This window comes from Mesoplodon densirostris, chromosome 10 (genome assembly GCF_025265405.1).
Source record: "Mesoplodon densirostris isolate mMesDen1 chromosome 10, mMesDen1 primary haplotype, whole genome shotgun sequence".
In the NCBI taxonomy this organism is placed as follows: Eukaryota; Metazoa; Chordata; class Mammalia; order Artiodactyla; family Ziphiidae; genus Mesoplodon; species Mesoplodon densirostris.
In genome coordinates, this window is record NC_082670.1 from 71,411,730 (window position 1) to 71,431,022 (window position 19,293).

The 19,293-nt window shown below is 52.0% G+C and overlaps 2 protein-coding genes and 1 long non-coding RNA gene across 8 annotated transcripts; 2 read left to right on the top strand and 1 right to left on the bottom strand.

The window, feature by feature from the left end:
- Positions 1-5,628: 5,628 nt before the first annotated feature.
- INKA1 (inka box actin regulator 1) lies at positions 5,629-7,434 on the top strand. Its single transcript, XM_060110216.1, has 2 exons — positions 5,629-5,848; positions 6,593-7,434. Exons 1-2 carry the CDS (start codon positions 5,630-5,632, stop codon positions 7,391-7,393), a joined length of 1,020 nt encoding a protein of 339 aa, XP_059966199.1. The 5' UTR covers position 5,629; the 3' UTR covers positions 7,394-7,434.
- Positions 7,435-7,637: 203 nt separating this feature from the next.
- UBA7 (ubiquitin like modifier activating enzyme 7) lies at positions 7,638-16,500 on the bottom strand. 6 transcript variants are annotated; one of them, XM_060109512.1, is made up of 24 exons: positions 16,306-16,500; positions 16,053-16,221; positions 15,821-15,937; positions 15,605-15,711; positions 15,197-15,287; positions 14,961-15,096; positions 14,664-14,761; positions 14,424-14,570; positions 13,827-14,009; positions 13,538-13,645; positions 13,301-13,381; positions 13,068-13,223; positions 12,809-12,974; positions 12,524-12,729; positions 12,361-12,425; positions 12,086-12,269; positions 11,918-11,992; positions 11,492-11,675; positions 10,875-10,957; positions 10,508-10,594; positions 10,225-10,416; positions 8,457-8,549; positions 8,281-8,381; positions 7,638-7,823 (listed from the first exon to the last, which is right to left on the bottom strand). In XM_060109512.1, exons 1-24 carry the CDS (start codon positions 16,359-16,361, stop codon positions 7,694-7,696), a joined length of 3,015 nt encoding a protein of 1,004 aa, XP_059965495.1. In that variant the 5' UTR covers positions 16,362-16,500; the 3' UTR covers positions 7,638-7,693. The 6 variants fall into 6 exon arrangements, with proteins under 6 accessions (XP_059965495.1, XP_059965494.1, XP_059965496.1 ...); XM_060109511.1 differs by having other exon boundaries at positions 15,821-15,955; XM_060109513.1 differs by lacking the exon at positions 13,068-13,223 and having other exon boundaries at positions 15,821-15,955.
- A 51-nt stretch (positions 16,501-16,551) lies between these two features.
- Positions 16,552-19,184, top strand: LOC132498023 (uncharacterized). Its single transcript, XR_009533653.1, has 4 exons — positions 16,552-16,637; positions 17,149-17,295; positions 17,893-18,008; positions 19,098-19,184. It is a non-coding gene; the product is annotated as an uncharacterized LOC132498023 (long non-coding RNA).
- The last annotated feature ends 109 nt before the right edge of the window (positions 19,185-19,293 follow it).

Here is a 19,293-nt window from a genome sequence, read left to right on the forward strand (position 1 = left end):
AGCAGCTGGGCCCATGAGCCATGGCCTCTGAGCATGCATGTCCGGAGCCTGTGCTCCACAACAGGAGAGGTCACAACAGTGAGAGGCCCAGGAACCACAAAAAAAAAAAAAAAAAAAAAAAAGTTTCAAGAGACAAGGAAGGACACTACATAATGATCAAGGGATCAATCCAAGAAGAAGATATAACAATTATAAATATATATGCACCCAACATAGGAGCACTTCAATACATAAGGCAACTGCTAACAGCTATGAAAGATGAAATCAACAGTAACACAATAATAGTGGGGGACTTTAACACCTCACTTACACGAATGGACAGATCATCCAGATAGAAAATTAATAAGGAAACACAAGCTTTAAATGACACAATAGACCAGATAGATTTAATTGATATTCATAGGACATTCCATCCAAAAAGAGCAGATTACACTTTCTTCTCAAGTGCACATGGAACATTCTCCAGGACAGATCACATCTTGGGTCACAAGTCAAGCCTTGGTAAATTTAAGAAAATTGAAATCATATCAAGCATCTTTTCTGACCACAACACTACGAGATTAGAAATCAGTTACAGGGGAAAAAACATAAAAAACACAAACACATGGAGGCTAAACAAAACATTACTAAATAACCAAGAGATCACTGAAGAAATCAAAGAGGAAATCAAAAAATACCTAGAGACAAATGACAATGAAAATACGTTGATCCAAAACCTATGGGATGCAGAAAAAGCAGTTCTAAGGGGAAGTTTATAGCAATACAAGCCTACCTCAAGAAACAAGAAAAATCTCAAATAAACAATCTAACCTTAAACCTAAAGGAACTACAGAAAGAAGAACAAACAAAACCCAAAGTTAGTAGAAGGAAAGAAATTATAAAGATCAGAGCAGAAATAAATGAAATAGAAACAAAGAAAACAACAGCAAAGATCAATAAAACTAAAAGCTGGTTGTTTGTGAAGATAAACAAAATTGATAAACCTTTAGCCAGACTCATCAAGAAAAAGAGGGAGAGGACTCAAATCAATAAAATTAAAAATGAAAAAGAAGTTACAACGGACACTGCAGAAATACAAAGCATCCTAACAGACTACTACAAGCAACTCTATGCCAAAAAAATGGACAACCTGGAAAAAATGGACAAATTCTTAGAAAGGTATAACCTTCCAAGACTGAACCAGGAAGAAATAGAAAATATGAACAGACCAATCACAAGTAATGAAATTGAAACTGTGATTAAAAATCTTCCAACAAACAAAAGTCCAGGACCAGATGGCTTCACAGGTGAATTCTATCAAACATTTAGAGAAGAGCTAACACCCATCCTTCTCAAACTCTTCCAAAAAATTGCAGAGGAAGGAAAACTCCCAAACTCATTCTACAAGGCCACCATCACCCTGATACCAAAACCAGACAAAGATACTACAAAAAAAGAAAATTATATACCCATATCACTGATGAATATAGATGCAAAAATCCTCAACAAAATACTAGCAAACAGAATCCAACAACCCATTAAAAGGATCATACACCATGATCAACTGGGATTTATCCCAGGGATGCAAGCGTTCTTCAATATATGCAAATCAATCAATGTGATACACCATATTAACAAATTGAAGAAGAAAAACCATATGGTCATCTCAATAGATGCAGAAAAGGCTTTTGACAAAATTCAACACCCATTTATGATAAAAACTCTCCAGAAAGTGGGCATAGAGGGAACCTACCTCAACATAATAAAGGCCATATACGACAGACCCACAGCAAACATCATGCTCCATGGTGAAAAACTGAAAGCATTTCCTCTAAGATCAGGAACAAGACAAGGATGTCCACTCTCGCCACTATTATTCAACATAGTTTTGGAAGTCCTAGCCATGGCAATCAGAGAAGCAAAAGAAATAAAAGGAATACAAACTGGAAAAGAAGGAGTAAAACTGTCACTGTTTGCAGATGACATGATACTATACATAGAGAATCCTAAAGATGCCACCAGAAAACTACTAGAGCTGATCAATTAATTTGGTAAAGTTGCAGGATACAAAATTAATGCACAGAAATCTCTTGCATTCCTATACACTAACAATGAAAGATCAGAAAGAGAAATTAAGGAAACAATCCCATTCACCATTGCAACAAAAAGAATAAAATACCTAGGAATAAACCTACCTAAGGAGGTAAAAACCTGTACTCAGAAAACTATAAGACACTGATGAAAGAAATCAAAGATGACACAAACAGATGGGGAGATATGCCATGTTCTTGGATTGGAAGAATCAATATTGTGAAAATGACTATACTGCTCAAAGCATTCTACAGATTCAATGCAATCCCTATCAAATTATCAGTGGCATTTTTTACAGAACTAGAACAAAAAATCTTAATATTTGTATGAGATACAAAAGACCCCGAATAGCCAAAGCAGTCTTGAGGGAAAAAAACGGAGCTGGAGGATTCAGACTCCCTGACTTCAGACTATATTACAAAGCTACAGTAATCAAGACAATATGGTACTGGCACAAAAACAGAAATATAGATCAATGGAACAGGATAGAAAGCCCAGACATAAACCGATGCACCTATGGTCAACTAATCTATGACAGAGGAGGCAAGGATATACAATGGAGAAAAGAGTCTCTTTAATAAGTGGTGCTGGGAAAACTGGACAGCTACATGTAAAAGAATGAAATTAGAACACTCCCTAACACCATACACAAAAATAAACTCAAAATGGATTAGAGACCTAAATGTAAGACCGGACACTATAAAACTCTTAGAGGAAAACATAGGAAAAACACTCTCTGACATAATTCACAGCAAGATCTTTTTTCATCCACCTCCTAGAGTAATGAAAATACAAACAAAAATAAACAAATGGGACCTAAGGAAACTTAAAAGCTTTTGCAAAGCAAAGGAAACTACAAACAAGACGAAAAGACAACCCTCAGAATGGGAGAAAATACTTGCAAATGAATCAATGGACAAAGGATTAATCTCCAAAATATATAAACAGTTCATGCAGCTCAATAATAATAATAAAAAAAAACCAATCCAAAAATGGGCAGAAGACCTAAATAGACATTTCTCCAAAGAAGACATACAGATGGCCAAGAAGCACATGAAAAGCTGCTCAACATCACTAATTATTAGAGAAATGCAAATCAAAACTACAATGAGGTATCACCTCACACCAGTTAGAATGGGCATCATCAGAAGATCTACAAACAACAAATGCTGGAGAGGGTGTGGAGAAAAGGGAACCCTCTTGCACTGTTGGTGGGAGTGTAAATTGATTCAGCCACTATGAAGAACAGTATGGACGTTCCTTAAAAAACTAAAAATAGAATTACCATATGACCCAGCAATCCCACTACTGAGCATATACCCAGAGAAAACCATAATTCAAAAAGACACATGCACCCCAATGTTCATTGCAGCACTATTTACAATAGCCAGGTCATGGAATCAACCTAAATGCCCATCGACAGATGAATGGATAAAGATGATGTGGTACATATATACAATGGAATACTACTCAGCCATAAAAAGGAATGAAATTGGGTCATTTGTAGAGACATGGATGGATCTAGAGACTCATACGGTGTGAAGTAAGTCAGAAAGAGAAAAACAAATACCATATATTAACGCATATATGGGGAACCTAGAAAAATGGTACAGATGAACCAGTTTGCAGGGCAGAAACAGAGACACAGATGTAGAGAACAAACATATGGACACCAAGGGGGGAAAGTGGTGGGGTGGGGTGGGGGGACTGGATGAATTGGGAGATTGGGATTGACATATATACACTTATATGTATAAAATAGATAACAAATAAGAACCCGCTGTATAAAAAAATAAATAAAATTCAAAAATTCAAAAAATATATAAGTGAAAATAAAAATAAAAGCATTGCTTGCTTGATTGGGCTTCCCTGGTGGCGCAGTGGTTGAGAGTCCGCCTGCCGATGCAGGGGACGCGGGTTCGTGCCCCGGTCCGGGAAGATCCCACATGCCGCGGAGCGGCTGGGCCCGTGAGCCATGGCCGCTGAGCCTGCGCATCCGGAGCCTGTGCTCCACAACGGGAGAGGCCACAACAGTGAGAGGCCCGCGTACCGCAAAATTAAAAAAAAAAAAAAAAAAGCATTGCTTGCTTGATGACTTCTTTTTTGGAAAAAAAAAAAAAAAAATCCCCTCGCTTTGCCTCCCAGATCCAAAGCTTCAGTCCTGATCTCTCTCCCAGGCAGCAGAGTCACACACCCAGGGGCTGACCCCGCATCTCCTCTTGGATGCCTAACAGGCATCTTAAGGGTCACATATCCATAAATGATCATTTGATTTTCATCTCCAAGTCCACTGTTCTCCAGTCTTGCTTGGATTGATTCATGGCCATTCCATCCAATCAGTTGTTCAGGCCAGAAATCTAGGAGTCATGCTTCATGCTTCTCTTTCTCTTCCCATACTCATGCATCAGCAAGGCTTGATTTTTAACTCCAAAACATTCCCCCAAGGGACCCCCTTCTTTGCAGCCCAGGTGATGCTCAAAAGCCTCCATTGCTCCCCATCACACCAAGAACAAAACCCCTTATTCCTTTCTAAGACTGCTAGGAGCCTGGCTTTGCTGACCTCTTCACTCCCCCAACTACCACCATCAGAGATATCTAGGTCTTCTTTACGTTATGTCCTGTCTAGTTCCTGTCCTCTCAGGGCCTTTAACTGGCTGATCCCACCACCTAGAATGCCCCTCTTCTTGATCTCCCCTTGATGGCTCATCCAGATCCCATACAGAATGCCACCTCCTCTGAGAGTCCCCTCTCCCAAGCTGGCCCGTCGCCCTCATTCCCTGGTATTTTTCTGTCTACTGACTCGTCTAGTTTGTCTCCAGTTAGTCTGTGTCCTTGAACCTAGCCTCCGACTATGGAGCGGCCTCAGGGAAGGCTCTGACCATTTGGGTCAGAGAGCCCCGCTGTAACCCCCTGTACTCAGCCTGCATGTGGTCTGGGGCAGAGGGGATGCGCGTGTCGCCGCCGGAATCGCAGCTAACCAGGCGCTGCCCACTAGAGGGCAGCCCTGCTTAGCTAGGCCGAGACAAGGGCAGATAGGGCGGGGTCTGGGCTTTGGCCGAGGCTCCTCCCCGGTGCTGCAAAGAGGTTCGGCGCTCCCGGAGTCCTCTGAGGGGCCGGACCCCTCCCATGACTTCCAGGGACTGTCAAGGCCGGCTCCAGGAGCGGATTCAGTGGGTCGAACCGCGAGTGGGCCACATCAGTACCAAATCCGACGATTGGGGGCGCTCTGCCCGCTCAAGGGCGCAGCCGGGGAACCCGCGCGGGAGGGACCACAACTCTATCCTGGGAAAAATGGGGAAGCTGAGGCTACCGCAGGGCAGCGACTTGTCCTGGGTCATGCAGCGAACCCGGAGGCAGCTCAACGGCCCGGGACTTTGGGTAGTAAGGGGTCGGACGCGGCCCAGCTTCCAGCTATAGTCCTGCCCCCTCCCCCCAGAGCTGCTGTGGAGTGGGTAGTGGGCGTCCAGCTCACCCACCCGGCAGAGTCAGGGGGAGGGGCCACATCAGCCCCGCCCCAGCCCCATTGGCTGCGGCGCTAGGGGCGGGGCGGGGCTGCCAGATGTTGGGGCGGCAGCGACGGCGGGAGCTAGGGAGAGGGAGAGGGAGGAGCCGCGGAGCCAGGCGGAGGGTAAGGGCGCCGCTGGCCGGCCCGCGGGGCCCTCTCCGCACCCCTCTCGCTGAAGTTCGAAGAGGAACTGGCAGGCCTGGCGGGGGCTCCCGAACGGGCATGCACAGTGCTCGGCTTGACAGTTTCCTGGGCCAGCTCCGCTGGGAACTGGTGAGGCTTGGGAGCGGGTGTGGCTTGTAAGGACGTGTGGGGTGCTCGGCTGCCTTCCTGCCCGAACGGCACTCGGGTGGGGGGCTCTCCCGAGTGCCCATCCAAGACAGGATGGGGGCGGGGCGACGCAGATGGCCCAGATGGCCCGCGTCGGGTTTCGGACGGTTGGAAGCTGTGCTGGGCATCAAGTAACAGCCGCCCAGCTGGCCGTGCTGCCGGCGCAGCGGAGGAAGTTGGTGGGAGAAACTTCTTGTGGGGCGGAGCAGGGGGCTGCGAGGGACTAAAGAGGTGTGGCGCTGCTATGGATGCCCCCTATTCCAGGCTGGCCTGTACCTCTGTCCTCTATACCCCACCTGGCAGGTGCTCTATTCTTCTCTGAAAGACGCTACGGGCTGTGGGGAGCTGAATCCCTCAAGAGTCACAGGATGCCCCCCCCCCAGCCCTGAACAGGACTTACTTCCCAATGCAGGCCCGCAACCCTGCCTCCCGCCCTGGTGGCGGGTACCGACTTGCCCGGCGCTGCGTGCTGCAGCCTGCTGGACTGCCACCAGGTCGGTCGATGGGAGCCACACGAGCTTCGTGTGCCAGCGCCCCATGCCGGCCCTGTGCCCACTAGAGGCTTTGCTGCCTAGGCCTGCAGGCCAATCCAGCCCTCCTGGGCCTTCTGTTTGGGAACTGGCCTGACCAGGCAGACAGGGGTGACAAGCACTGCTCCTTCGACTTCTGCCCTCTCTTCTTCCACAGCTGTGTGGCCGGGACACAGACTCACCCCCAATGCCTGGCCCTCTTCCGCAACCCCCCAAACCTGGCCCAGGCATGCGGCTCAAGCACCGGCTCAGGGCCTCAGATGCCTTGGAAGAGGACTCAGCCTGTGGTGTGGAGGAAGAGGAGGAAGAAGCTGTGGTGACAGGAGACAGGGGTGCAGCCTTGGGGGGCCCCAGGGAGCATGCCCTAGACTGGGACTCTGGCTTCTCAGAGGTGTCAGGCAGCACATGGAGAGAGGAAGAGCTGCCTGTACTCCAGCATCCAGCACCCTCAGCATGGCCCCCCCGTAGACAGCGCCTCTCGGCCAGTGGCATCCCCCTGCCTGACAGAGCTCCTGCGGCCAGTGTACCACCTGCCCACCGACCACGGCCCAAGTCCACCCCAGACGCCTGCCTGGAGCACTGGCAGGGGCTGGAAGCTGAGGACTGGACAGCAGCCCTACTTAGCAGAGGTCGTAGTCGCCAGCCCCTGGTGCTGGGGGACAACTGTTTTGCTGACTTGGTGCACAACTGGATGGAGCTGCCCGAGGCAGCAGGTGAGGGGGACAGTGGGGGTGGGCCCCGTGCCCGTGCTCGGCCCCCCCAGTTCCTGCTTGGCCTCTCTGAGCAGCTGCGGCGCCAGCTGGCCAGGGCACGCCGGGCAGCAGTGGCAGGAAAGCGACTGTCATGCCCACCTCGCCCGGAACCCGAACTGCCTGCAGACGTCTCACGCTTTGCAGCCCTCATGAGTTGCCGCAGTCGCCAGCCCATCATCTGCAATGATGTTGTCAGCTACCTCTGACCCTGCCCTCCAGTCTGGGACAATAAAGGCCTTTCTCTGCACTGTCCTGGTTCCATACCCCTGAGGCTCCAGGAGGCAGCCTCAGTCCTGCAAGGCACAACTCAGGCAGGCGAATCTAAAGAGCCTTTTCCCTCCCTGCAGGGGTCCCTGTCATGTCCATGTCACACCCCATGTGTCTGCCCCATGTTCCATCATCCATCCTGTCCACTTACACCTTACTTCAACAAGCATTTATTAAGTGCCTACCGTGGGCTTGGGATGCATGGCTCAACAGAGCTGGGTGGTGGGGCTGCTGCCTTGTTACAGCTTGTAGTGCAAGGGTGGGAAGGTAATGTCCTCCTTCTCACCCTCATAGCTGGGCTCCAATACCAACACCCGCTGCCCAGGCTTAGGCACCTGGCGTGTCACCTCCAGCACCAGATCCGTCACCCTGGTGGCATGGGGGGGAGAGGGGTGGGGAGATTGGGTAGGTGAGCAGTGGCAGGCAGAGAGTGTCCTGGCATGGACTATAGGGTGTTGGCGGGCCATAAGGAGCCCAAGCCAGGAGCAGGAGCAGCCCAAGACAGGAAACATCTGAAACTATTTTAGGAGCGGCTGGCGGGGTGGGCAGGAGGCAGGAAGCTGTGAGTCCTCTGGGAGTGGGCCGTGAAAGGGGAGCTGAGCAGGGCGTGAGCTGGTGGGGCTGGCCAAGCAGGCAGCTCCTAGAGGCCCCTCCTCAGGCTCTTGGCCCTCACCCCACCCCCAGCCCATTTGCTGGCTCCATTTGGCAAAAGAAAACTTCAGGAAGGTGTGAGGGGCCCAAATGGGATTGGGAAGAGGAAATGCTGCTTGTCCCCCACCTCCAACCTCCAGGGACAGAATGAGGTTAAAGCCAGGTGTGGGCTCACCTGCGGGACAGGTGCTGGCCCTGCTTTTCAGGAGCCCATCCTGCAGAGTAGAGCAGGGCCTTCCCGTGCAGCAGCATCCTCACCCTCAGCCCATTTAGTTTCTAGAGAGAGACAGGTTAGGTGCCAGCTGGGCCAGGCTGGGCCAGGCCTGGGGGAAGGGCAGGAATGGGGCACACCTGGACATGGGCCAGCAGTGACTCCAGGGTCCTCTCGGGCTGCCCAGCAGGCACTTCCAGGCGGTCCCAACAGGTCCACTTCAAGTGATGGAACTGGGGAGCGGTAGTGGGGAGGAGTGAGAAGCTTCTTACACACATACCCTCCCCCTACCCCAGTTACCAATAGCTTATGGCCCCTTTCCTAGGGGAGGAGCTGGACTAGAGGCAGGAAGCAGAAGCCAGGGGGTGGGGGTGGAAGGTGGGATCTGGGCCCAGAATCTCAACACCCTCCCCGCCCATGCTGGGGCCAGCACAGGAAATGGGGCTACAGGGCCCCCACACAGGGAAACAGGCGATCCATCACAGGGGCTGGGGTGTGTGTGTGTGTGTGTGTGTGTGTGTGTGTGTGTGTGTGTGTGTGTGTGTGTGTGTGTGTGTGTGTGTGTGTGTGTGTGTGTGTGTGTGTGTGTGTGTGTGTGTGTGTGTGTGTGTGTGTGTGTGTGTGTGTGTGTGTGTGTGTGTGTGTGTGTGTTGGGGGGGCAATGCTTCCTGAGGAAGCGGGAGCAGGGCCGCTGCAGTCTCTGATAAAGCTGCTTGTTCCTCAAATGCAAGGCTGGATGCTGGGGGTGGGGTAAATCCTGTCCCCTAATCCTTTACCACCAGGGCCTTGGACTACTCATGGGCACATGGCAAGGGGCACAGTGACTCTAGCAGGAACACAGTCCACAGAGGACTCCTCTTCCTGTCCCTTTGTTCCTTCCTTATTTCTGGAGTCTTGGGGTTCTGGTACCCAGAGCTGAGGGCATAAGGGTGGCAGGCAGCCAGGGACCAAGACAGGAGGAGTTCTGCCAGCTCCCCAGAAAACACAGTGGGGTCAAGCTGAGACGAGGCCAGAGGTGAGATGGGGGACCCTTCCCCTCCCCCTCCTCCACAGACAAAGGCAGCTTGTGTTCTAGCTAGAGGAGGGGCCCCTCACAAAGGGGCTCTGTGTGCTGTGCCCTGAGGGACCCCAGGGCTGCTCAGCAAAAGCCCAGTGCTGGCCCATGACCTCTCCCCTCTCCCCTGATGAGGGAATTCTCTCTGTACCCTCTCCTCTGCCCTAAGGAAATGCCAACTATTGCAGAGCCTGGGCACACAGCCAGGGGCATTCACAGCCCTACACTTGAAGGAACACACATGTACACAAGCCCACGTGTGTACTCACATGCACACACATGCAAGCCCACATTGTGAAAGAGCCCTGCAGTCCCATCTGGCACACAGATGTGCAAGCATGCTCCCTCCATGCCCATACACCACAGGGCCAGGGATGCCCAGACCTGTGTGCACTCACACCTGTGACATGAATGCACACATCCCCACAGGGCTGCACACCCCACACCCGTGGTGGTGAGCTCAGTGCCCTTTAACTCAGGTCGAGGGGGCGGGCCAGGATGCCCATGCTTTGCAGGCCGATATTAAGCTCTGTTTGGGGCTAGGGCCCTAGTCCCCCCTCCCCCTCAGGGGCACTCCTGGGAAGGAGGGAACTGCGGGGGATGTCTGGCTCCACTAATGAGTTAAAGCTGCAGCTCCCCCAGACCCTGACTCTTGGGGGGTGGAGGTGGCTGATGGCTGCTTCCTGTGTCTGACAGGTCCCAGCCTGGCTTTGCAGCAGGGAGGCGACTGGAGGGAGTCTTGATGACTCCCCCAGAGTCTGGGTCCTGATGAGAGCCTGAAGCTAAAGTAGGGTCTGTTTGGGTAGGTGCAGGGAAAACTCAGGTCTGGTATGGGTGGAGCGTCAAGGGCTCACCTTCTGGATGGCTGGGGCGTGAGGTACCCAGCGGCTAAAGTGGTTTTCAGCCAGGTTCAGGTAGCTGTGGCGAAAGGCACTGCGGGGCCGTGGGCTGCTCACCACCTTATACAGCTCCAGGCCCACCAGGCCAGCCACAGCTGCCGTAGTAGTGGCAATGGCTGGGGTAATCCGGCCCACTATTCGCCTGGTCTGCCAAGGACAGGAGATTTGGTCTGGGCCCAAGGCATAAGGCTAGGGTTTGACCCCCACCTCCAGGCCTGAGCCCCAAGGGGCAGGGTACCTTGGTGCGGTCGGCTGGTGGGATCCCATAGTTCTGAGCTCGCAGGCTCGCCGCTGCCGCCACAAAATCCACATGGAAATCATCGTCCTGTGAGGCCCAAGGCACAGTAGTATTAGCATTGTCCCAGTGCCCCTCACCTCGGCCGACCCTGTGCCACTGCACAGCTCTTCACACAATTCGGTGGGGTGGATGCTCACATCTCCCCACTTAACAGATAAGGAGGCTGAGGCTCGGGGAAGGTGAGCTGCTTCTGGGGTCCTTCTGGGAGGAAAACTGAGGCCAAGGGGCTTCAAATCTACTTTCTTAGCTCTTGACCTTCCCCAACAACCTCTCTAGCCCGGCCCTTCACCCCGACTTGGGCTCCCACCTTCTCAAATGTCAAGGGTTCCAGGGGAGGGCCCACAGTCCAGATTTCCAGGGCTTCATGCAGTTTCTTCGACTGCTCAGGGCCTGTCAGGGGAAGGGGGTGTTGGGGCAGTCCTTAGCCCCCATGTCCTGCACTCTTCTGGAGCCTGCTGCCTATCCTTGGTCCCTGCCAAGCCTATCACTTACCACTTTCAGGGAGACCCCTTGATGGATGGTGCAATCTCCTGTCCAGCAGCCCCAGCCCTCGTGTGTGTGTGTGTGTGTGTGTGTGTGCCCATGCACACCTATGTGACTCTGTTCTCATCTGGGGGCCACAGCTAGCTGCTCCCTAGGGTCCAGTGGTTTGTGTTTTTTTTGTTTGTTTTTGGTTTTTGTTTTTTTTGGCTGAGAGTCTGCCAAAGGAATGGGGGTGGGGGAGTGGGGTGGGGGTGGGTAGGCAGCAGGGAGAGGACCTACTGAGGGGCCAGAGGATGAACCCGAGGCTACAGAGAAGCAAGGTCAGAGGGCCTGAGAGGTATTGAGTTGGCTTCAGGGCCCCCAGACCCCATCTTCTTTCTGCAGCACAGGCTGAGGAGGGTCAGGCCTTTGGGTGGCAGCACGGGGGGCCAGGGACCTCACCAAACTCAGCATAAGCCGAAGCCAGCTCCAGGTCGCTAGCAAAAATGGGGGCTAAGTCCTGGGGGTCAGGAAATGGCAGCAACTTCAGCAGTCGCCTGAGCGCAGTCTGGTCCCGTGAGCCAGGCAGCCCATGCATCTTGGCATACAGGTTGGCAGCCGCCAGCACGTAGAGGAGATGCGTGTCCTGCAGTGAGACCAAGAGCAGGGGTGGCTGCATGGGCTTGAGCAAGCTTGTGTGGGTGCATGGGGTGGGGGTCACTGCCCATTTGTGGATCTGTTTGAGTGCCTGCCTCTGCATCCCGTTTGGACACCCACATGTGCACAAACATGGCTCTCTCCCTCTCAGCATCTGTGCATCTCTACAAAATATAGAGGTGCCCACCTCCACTCTGAGGGGCCATATTCCCATCTCAGGGCTGCACTCACTTGGCTGGTGTCAAACTCCAAGGGCCGGGGACACTGTTTGGGACCCGACCAGAAAAGAGTTCCATTCTCTAGCACCTAGGGAAATGGAGGCTGCTGGGCTCAGTCGGGTCACCCTGAGCCCTCAGCCTCCTGAGGAGGCCCTCAGCCTCCTGACCCCTAGCCACCCACTTTGTCGGGTGGGAAGCGGCTCAGCAGCTGTGTGATGCCATAATGGAAGCAGAGTTGCCACTGGCCAAGGGCCCAAAGCACGCAGTCTCGCCAGGTCTGTGGACGCTCTCTCAGGACACCCAGCACCACCTGCTGTAGGGTCAGCACCTGTGACTCATCCAAGTGTGCCAGAGACGTGAGTGCCCTGCGGACAGAGGAGAAAGTCTGAGGCTAAGCCCTAAGCCTCTTGGTGTTAGGGAGCCTGGACTCCCATTCACCCTTGTTGGCGGTCTTACTGTTGGTGACAGTTGATGGTCTCGGCAGACAGCCGGAAAAGTCCTTCAAACTCATCCCGGGCCCACTGTGAGGGGAGGGAGGAACCATGAGGTGCCGGTTGGCAAAGAGGTCTGCAGCTGAGGACTGAGCCAGGTGGGTAGGAGTCTCTGGGGTTCTTCTCACCTGCAAGGTGTGCTCAGTTGTGCTGGGGAAGTGCCGTATGGTGCAGACAGGGTAGGAGGCATCCTCAGAAGCTGCAGCGGAGGAGGGGGCTCTGTAGTCCTCAGTCACGTGTGGTATGAACACACAAGCACTGCCCAAGGTGCCCTCTGTGCCCGCCTCCAGTAGTGGCTTCAGATAGTGGGTGCAGCGAGCAGCCACATAGCGCCCTGGCGAAGGGGGCAGAGGGTCAGAAGTGGGGCTGGCACAGCCTCGGACAAGGGGTGAGTTCTAGGCTTGAGCACTCACGGGCCTGGAAACTGTCCAGGGCAGCAGCCACGCCATCCACACTGGAGAAGAAGTTGTCCCCATAGATGTGCTCTGTAGTAAGATCCAGCTGGTAGGTGAGCGGGGTCACCTGCAAGTCTGGGTTCAGGCGGCGAGCAGCCTCTGCAGCCACCTCCGCCTTTGGCCTCTGAGAAGAAAGCAGGAAGACATTGGGTGGGGGAAGGGGAGCATTGTGGGAGGACAGTCCAGGACACGGGTGTGGGGACGGGTCGGCACTCACACCAAAGTCCTGGGGCCTGAAGAGAAACTGCCGGCTGAGGTTGGAGCGCTCCACATGGTCCATGTCAGCAACAGCCACGCCCCCACTGCCGCCAGCACCCAGGCCCACTAGGGCAAAGCCTTTGAGCAGCTCGCAGCCGATAGCACCAGCACCCACCTGCCAGCAGGAGCAACCTTAGCCAGAGGGCCAGGACTTACCCTTCCACGTACTCCCAACCTCACCACATAGCTCACCAGGAGGTAGTGCTGGTGGCTCAGCTTCTCCTGAAAACCGGCCCCAAACACTGCAATTTGCCCGTCATAGCGGCAGTCTCTCTAGGGGACACAGACAGGGGTCAGTGATGGCCAATGGCCTGTGCTGCATCTCCCTCCTGCACCCCGTTTTCCAGGTCAGGACCTTGGGACCATTCTTCCTCTTTTCCCCCAGTCCTGAGTTTGGATAAGGCTTGCACCCCTACCCTAGGTTCTCACCGGTGCATAGTCCTCAGGATTGGGAAAGGGCTCCTCATCTTCTGGAAGGCAATCAAGGGCATCAAAGTACAGCCACTGGTCCAGGGGCATAAACTTCTTGGAGACTGCCTAGAAGTCAGCACTTCAGTCTGGGGACTCTTCCCACCTCCTAATCCCCTCAGATCCTGGCTGAGGGCTGCACCCAGGTTGGTGAAGCCCCCAGGGACGCTATCTGGTGTTGGGCACCCTGTGGCACACACACCGACCTCTGCACCCTTCCCAGCCCCGCCCTGCTTCTGCCTGTGCCCACCTTCAGCACTTCCTGAGCAGCCACTGCACCCAGCACGGCTGCCATGGGGCTCAAGCCACCAGCACTGCTCAGGGCAACTGTCCGCACCAGAGCCTTATCCAGCTGCTCTTCCAAAGGCTCTCCTTCTGTCCCCTTCACTGATTCCAGGGCCTGGGCTAGGTCCACCACCATCTCTGCATCAACCTATCGGGTAGAACTCCGTGGGTAAAGCAGCCCCAGCTTGAGCTCCACTCCCCATTTGAATCCTTCAGGCAGCCATCCACCCTGTTCCACAGAAGAGGAAGCAGAAGCCTGAGTGGGAGGGCCCCACTAGCGGATGCCCGGTGCCAGACAATGGCCCTGGAGGCTTCCCCAACCTGGGGGCACCTTCCAGGCCAGACCTTAGGGGTTAGGAGTAGCATGGGTCCCCAGGCTTTGTGCTTGGCCCTTTCATGGACCCAGCCTCTGGTCTATAGATGGTGTTTATCATCTCCTTTATATGAGTGGGAAACTGCTTCTGGATTCAGTCTTGGATCTGTAAGACAGTCATTGTTGCCTCCTGGTAGGTGAGGCCCCGTTAAGACAGAGGCTGGAGGGAGGGGCATCGGGGCCACTCACAGGATCCCAGGGCTTAGGAGGGCGGCCATGGAGCTCCTGAAACTTGTGCAGTGCATGGAAGGCCTGATGCAGGCAGTGGGCACGGTGAACTTCCTGAGGACTCTGGGCCACAACACGGGGCTGAAGCAGGGCTGTGTCCAGGGGCTCCTGCAGGGGGCACTTGGTTCACGTTCATGTCCAGAACACTGCAGGTCCCTCAAGGCGCCCAAGCTCCCCAACCTCAGATGCACTTGAACTCACGTGGCTCACAGTCTTGGGTCTCTTGACCTCAGTGACAGCCCCACCACGCAAGTAATGAGAGAAAGTTGTTGTGTCCCCAATCTCCAAGGTCCCATCCCCTGGGGGAGATTGAGCCTGGTCAGTATGCCCTCTGAACCTGAGTAGTTCCCCACACCCCATCCTGTCTTGTATCTACATTCTTGATATTGCTCCACCCTGAGAAGGGGGAGGGAGAACTTATCTCCAAGGACCAGGTTGTGTCCACCCCCAGTGGGGACCTGGGCACTGAGCCTGGAGTTGGAGTGGGGTTGACTTAACTCTGCACGTGGAGAGGCCGAGGAGCACAGCCGTTGAGCTCCACCATGCCCTCAATGCCTGAGAAAGTCACCAAATCCCCATTGTTGAAGCGGTGGGCATCAGCCTCTTCTCTCAGAGTGAGAATGCCAGGGGAGCCCTGGATAAGAGGTGGCTTGCTCAGGGCTGCCTGTCCCTGCTTTCCACAGGCTCTGGCAGCCCCTCCTTAGTAGGCGAGCACCCCCCACATTAGCACCCACCTGGGAGATGTGCTGGATGGCAGCCATCAGGGGTTCTGCCTCTGTAGGGTCCTGCACAGTGAAGTCCTCACCAAAGTCACAGAACAACTGCCTGTGGTGGGGTGGGAGGGGTCACTGAGATGGCTCAGTGGTTAACTGCCACAGTTGTGGTGAAGGGTGACGTACACTAGGGCAAGACCAGAGGAATCAGGAAAAGAATGCTGGGAGAGGCTTGAAGGATTTACTGGATCAAGTCTGGAGGCTGGGGTAGAGGAAGCAGACAAATGGGACTGGGGACTGTATAATCAAGAGGGGATGCTGGGACAGGCCTGAGGTTGGGTGGAGGGGCTCTGGAGCAAGCCTGGAGCTGGGGACAGCACTGGGACCAGTTGCTGCCTGTGATGTGGCAGGCTAGGTAAGCCATCTCACCCCACGAGGCCTCGGGTGTCAGCCACCAGAAAGCAGACTCCGTGTTTATGGCAGATGGTGCCCACCTTCAGCTGCTCCTGTAGGTCCGAGGCAGTCAGCACCACCACCTGGGTGGACCTCATGATCAGTAGGGCCAGAAGCACTTCAAGCCCACCCTGCTGCTAAAGGCTGGAGGGGGACACTGGGCTGGCCTGGAGAGTAGGGATGGGAGGGCACCTGGAAGTCCAGCAGCAGGTCCTCGGTGATGTCACCTGTGTGGATGCACACCTGAACAGCTCCATTGAGCTTAGCCAGAAGTTCTTGAGATGCCTCAGCCCTGCTCCTTCCCAAGTCCTGCTCTGAGAGGAAAAACTAAAGAGAGACCCAGTCTGGCTTTAGCAAGGAGTTTTCTTGGGCCCTATCCCCAAGGGCTATGGTCTGGAAACCCATAGCCCCCCAGGACCCTCACCTGGGCAGACAGGTCAGACCAGCAGGTAGGGTGGGGATCATGAAGAGTGAGGCTGCCCACGCCCATCAGGACCAGGTTTTTGGCCACCTCAGCCCCCACGCCCTGCAGGCCTGACAGTAGCACCTTGGCTCCCTGAATCCTCTGCATGGCTGGCAGGCCCAGCACATACCTGTGGGTGGGAAGTAAGAGGGCAGGCGATTGGAGATCAGAAGTCAGAAGGCCACCCCGCTCTCCTCCCCACCTCGGGCCTCACAGCTGCCGCGAGTACAGCTCTTCATCCAGCGACTTGGAGGTCTCCAAGACATCCATCCTGAGGCCTGGGGCCGGAAAACAGGCTGCAGCGCTTACAGATAGGGTCTCTGTGTGGCAGGCAGTGCCAGCAGGAGCCAGTGCAAACAGGCACTAAGGCTAAGGAGTGAAGCACACTGCTGGTCACAGCTTTCTTCCGGGCTCCTCTGTCATTTCGTGGGAAATCGAAAGTGAAAGTGCAACTAGACTGAGCAGGCTCCTGGTCCTGCCTCCAGCCTGTTCAGCACAGCCTAGCCTGGCAAAGAAGAGTTCTGACAGCCCTAGGGCACTGGCAAGGTAGGACAGAATTCCTGGATCTGTTCCCCCTCTGGGAGAGCAGGTATTTCTCTTGAGGAAGGGGGCAGGGCCAGAGGAGGGATCCAGGCGGTCTCCTGTAGCTCCCTAGATGTCCTGAACCTCAGGCCCCTATCCCCCTCAGGGCCCTCTGCCTGGATGGGCTTCCTGCCCACAGAGTACTGGTGGGAACTCCCTTGTCCTGAGGACTCGCCTGCTCTCCTAACCACACACAGACTTAGAGACCCTAGAGGGCAGAGCCAGTCCCATCCCAGAGGCTGTGAGAGCTTATGGATTACGTTGTCCCACATCCAGGGCTTCAACTACAGACTTGGGGTGGAGCCTAGCATCTTTGAGAGTACCTGCGTGCCCCTGAGCCATCTCCTCAGGGATCAGGGATTCCCCTCTGCCCACAGCTGCCTGGTCAGGACAGCCCTGAGAGTGGGAGGCATGGGGCAGCCATGATCACGTGTCCTTATTTGTCATTTAAACTTTTATTTTGAAATAATTATAGACTCAGAGGAAGCTGCAAAAATAGAAAAGAGAGGTCCTGTGTACCCTTCACCCACAGATGTCCCCTTCTGCCTTCTTAGGAACTTGGGGCCAGTTCTTTAGAGGATGGACCACAGCTCCCCACAAAACTCCACAATAGCTAAACCAGGTGCTATCATAAATTCTTTTTTTTAAATTGAGGTAAAATCCATACAACATTAAAATAACCATTTTAAAGTATACAATGTAGTGGCATTTAGTGTACTGACAATGTTGTGCAACCACAATCTCTCTCTAGTTTCAAGACTTCATCACCCACTGAAAAACACCACAACCATGTTAAATAATTGCTACCCATCCCACATCCCACATCTCACCCCCTGGCAAACACTTATATGCTTTCTGTCGCTAGGCATTTGCCCATTCTGGATATTTTATATAAAAGGAATCATACAAAATGTGACCTTTGGTATCTGTTTTCCTTCACTTAACATAATCTTTTTGAGGTTAATCCAAATTGTAGCATGTATCAGTACATCATTCCTTTTTATGGATGAATAATATTCCATCAGAGGCATATATCACAATTTGTTATCCAGTCACCTGTTGACATTTGAGTTGTTTATACCTTTTGGATATTATGAATACTGCTACTATGATTGTTCTTGAACAAGTATTTGAGTACTTGTTTTCAATTCTTTTGGGTATATGTCTAGGAGTAGAATTGCTGAGTCACATGGTAATTCTGTGTTTAATTTTTTGACAGACCAACAAGCTATTTTCCACAAGCGATATACAGAAGTGATCTCCACATCATGGCCAAACTGGTTTTCCTTTTTTTTTTTTCAATTTATATCCATCCTAGAGGGTGTAAAGTAGTAGGTAATTGTGTTTTGTTTTGTTTTTCATTCAGTGAACATTTATTGGCTGTGTTATACATACTAGGTACAGAAACCAGGGCCAGATTCTGAAGTGGTATCTTCAAATAGATACCAAAAGGCATTTGATGAAATTCAACATCCATTCCTGATTTTTTTTTAACTCTTATTGAAATAGAAGTAGATAGATTTTTTAAAATTGTGGTTTTAACCATTTTTAAATGTACAATTCGGTGGTATTAAGTACATTCACAATATTGTGTAAACATCACCACTATTCCCAGAACTTTTTCTTTATCCCAAAGAGAAATACTGTATCCATTGAACAGTAACTCTTCAACAATCTTAGATCCCCTGTTTCCCTGGGGCTTCTATTCTATTTTATCTCTATGACTTTGCCTGTTCTAGGTACCTAATGTAGGTGGAATCATAAAGTATTTTCCCTTTTGTGTCTCATTTATTTCACTTAGCATACCTTTTCAACATTCATCTAGGTTGTAGCATATATCAGAATTTCGGTCCTTTTTTTTATTGTGATAAAATATGCATAAAATGAAATTTACCATTTTAACATCTTTAAATGTACGGTTCAGTAGCATTAAAGACATTCACATTGTTGTGCCACCATCACCACCATTCATCTCCAGAACTTCATCCTCCTAAACTGAAACTCTCAACCCATTAAACAATAACTTCCCATTCCCTCCTTCCCCACCCGTGGCAACAACCATTCTACTTTCTGTCTCTATGAATTTGACTACTCTAGGTATCTCATATAAATGGAATTATACAGTATTTGTCCTCTGTGCCTGGATTATTTCACTTAGCTTAATGTCTTCAAGGTTCATCTATGTTATAGCATGTTTCAGAATTTTTTAAAAGGCTGAGTAATATTCCATTGTATGTATAGACCCAGAGTTTTGTAGTTTTCCCTCACAGAGATCTTGTACATATTTTGTTAGATTTATACCTAAATATTTTTCTTTTTTCTTCTTCTTTTTTGGTGCTGAAGTAAATGGTATTGGGTTTTTAATTTTAATTGTTGGGACTTCCCTGGTGGTCCAGTGGCTAAGACTCCATGTTCCCAATGCAGGGGGCCCAGGTTCCATCCCTGGTCAGGGAACTACATCCCACGTGCCGCAACTAAGAGTTCGCATGCCACAACGAAGATCCCATGTGCTGCAACTAAGACCTGATGCAGCCAAATAAATATTTAAAATAAATAAATAAATAAAAATAATTTGAATTGTTCATTACTGATCTATAAGAAAGCTATTAGCCAGCCACTG

What these genes read in the sequence shown, in the direction of transcription:
- INKA1 (XM_060110216.1), top strand. Translation starts at nt 5,630, where the DNA reads ATGTTGGGGCGGCAGCGACGGCGGGAGCTAGGGAGAGGGAGAGGGAGG. An exon ending in GCCAGCTCCGCTGGGAACTG is followed by an intron (nt 5,849 to 6,592) that starts GTGAGGCTTGGG and finishes CTTCTTCCACAG; the next exon opens with CTGTGTGGCCGGGACACAGA.
- UBA7 (XM_060109511.1), bottom strand. Translation starts at nt 16,361, where the DNA reads ATGGATGTCTTGGAGACCTCCAAGTCGCTGGATGAAGAGCTGTACTCG. An exon ending in GCCACCAGCACTACCTCCTG is followed by an intron (nt 13,224 to 13,300) that starts GTGAGCTATGTG and finishes TCCTGCTGGCAG; the next exon opens with GTGGGTGCTGGTGCTATCGG. An exon ending in AACCCTTGACATTTGAGAAG is followed by an intron (nt 10,595 to 10,874) that starts GTGGGAGCCCAA and finishes TGGGCCTCACAG; the next exon opens with GACGATGATTTCCATGTGGA.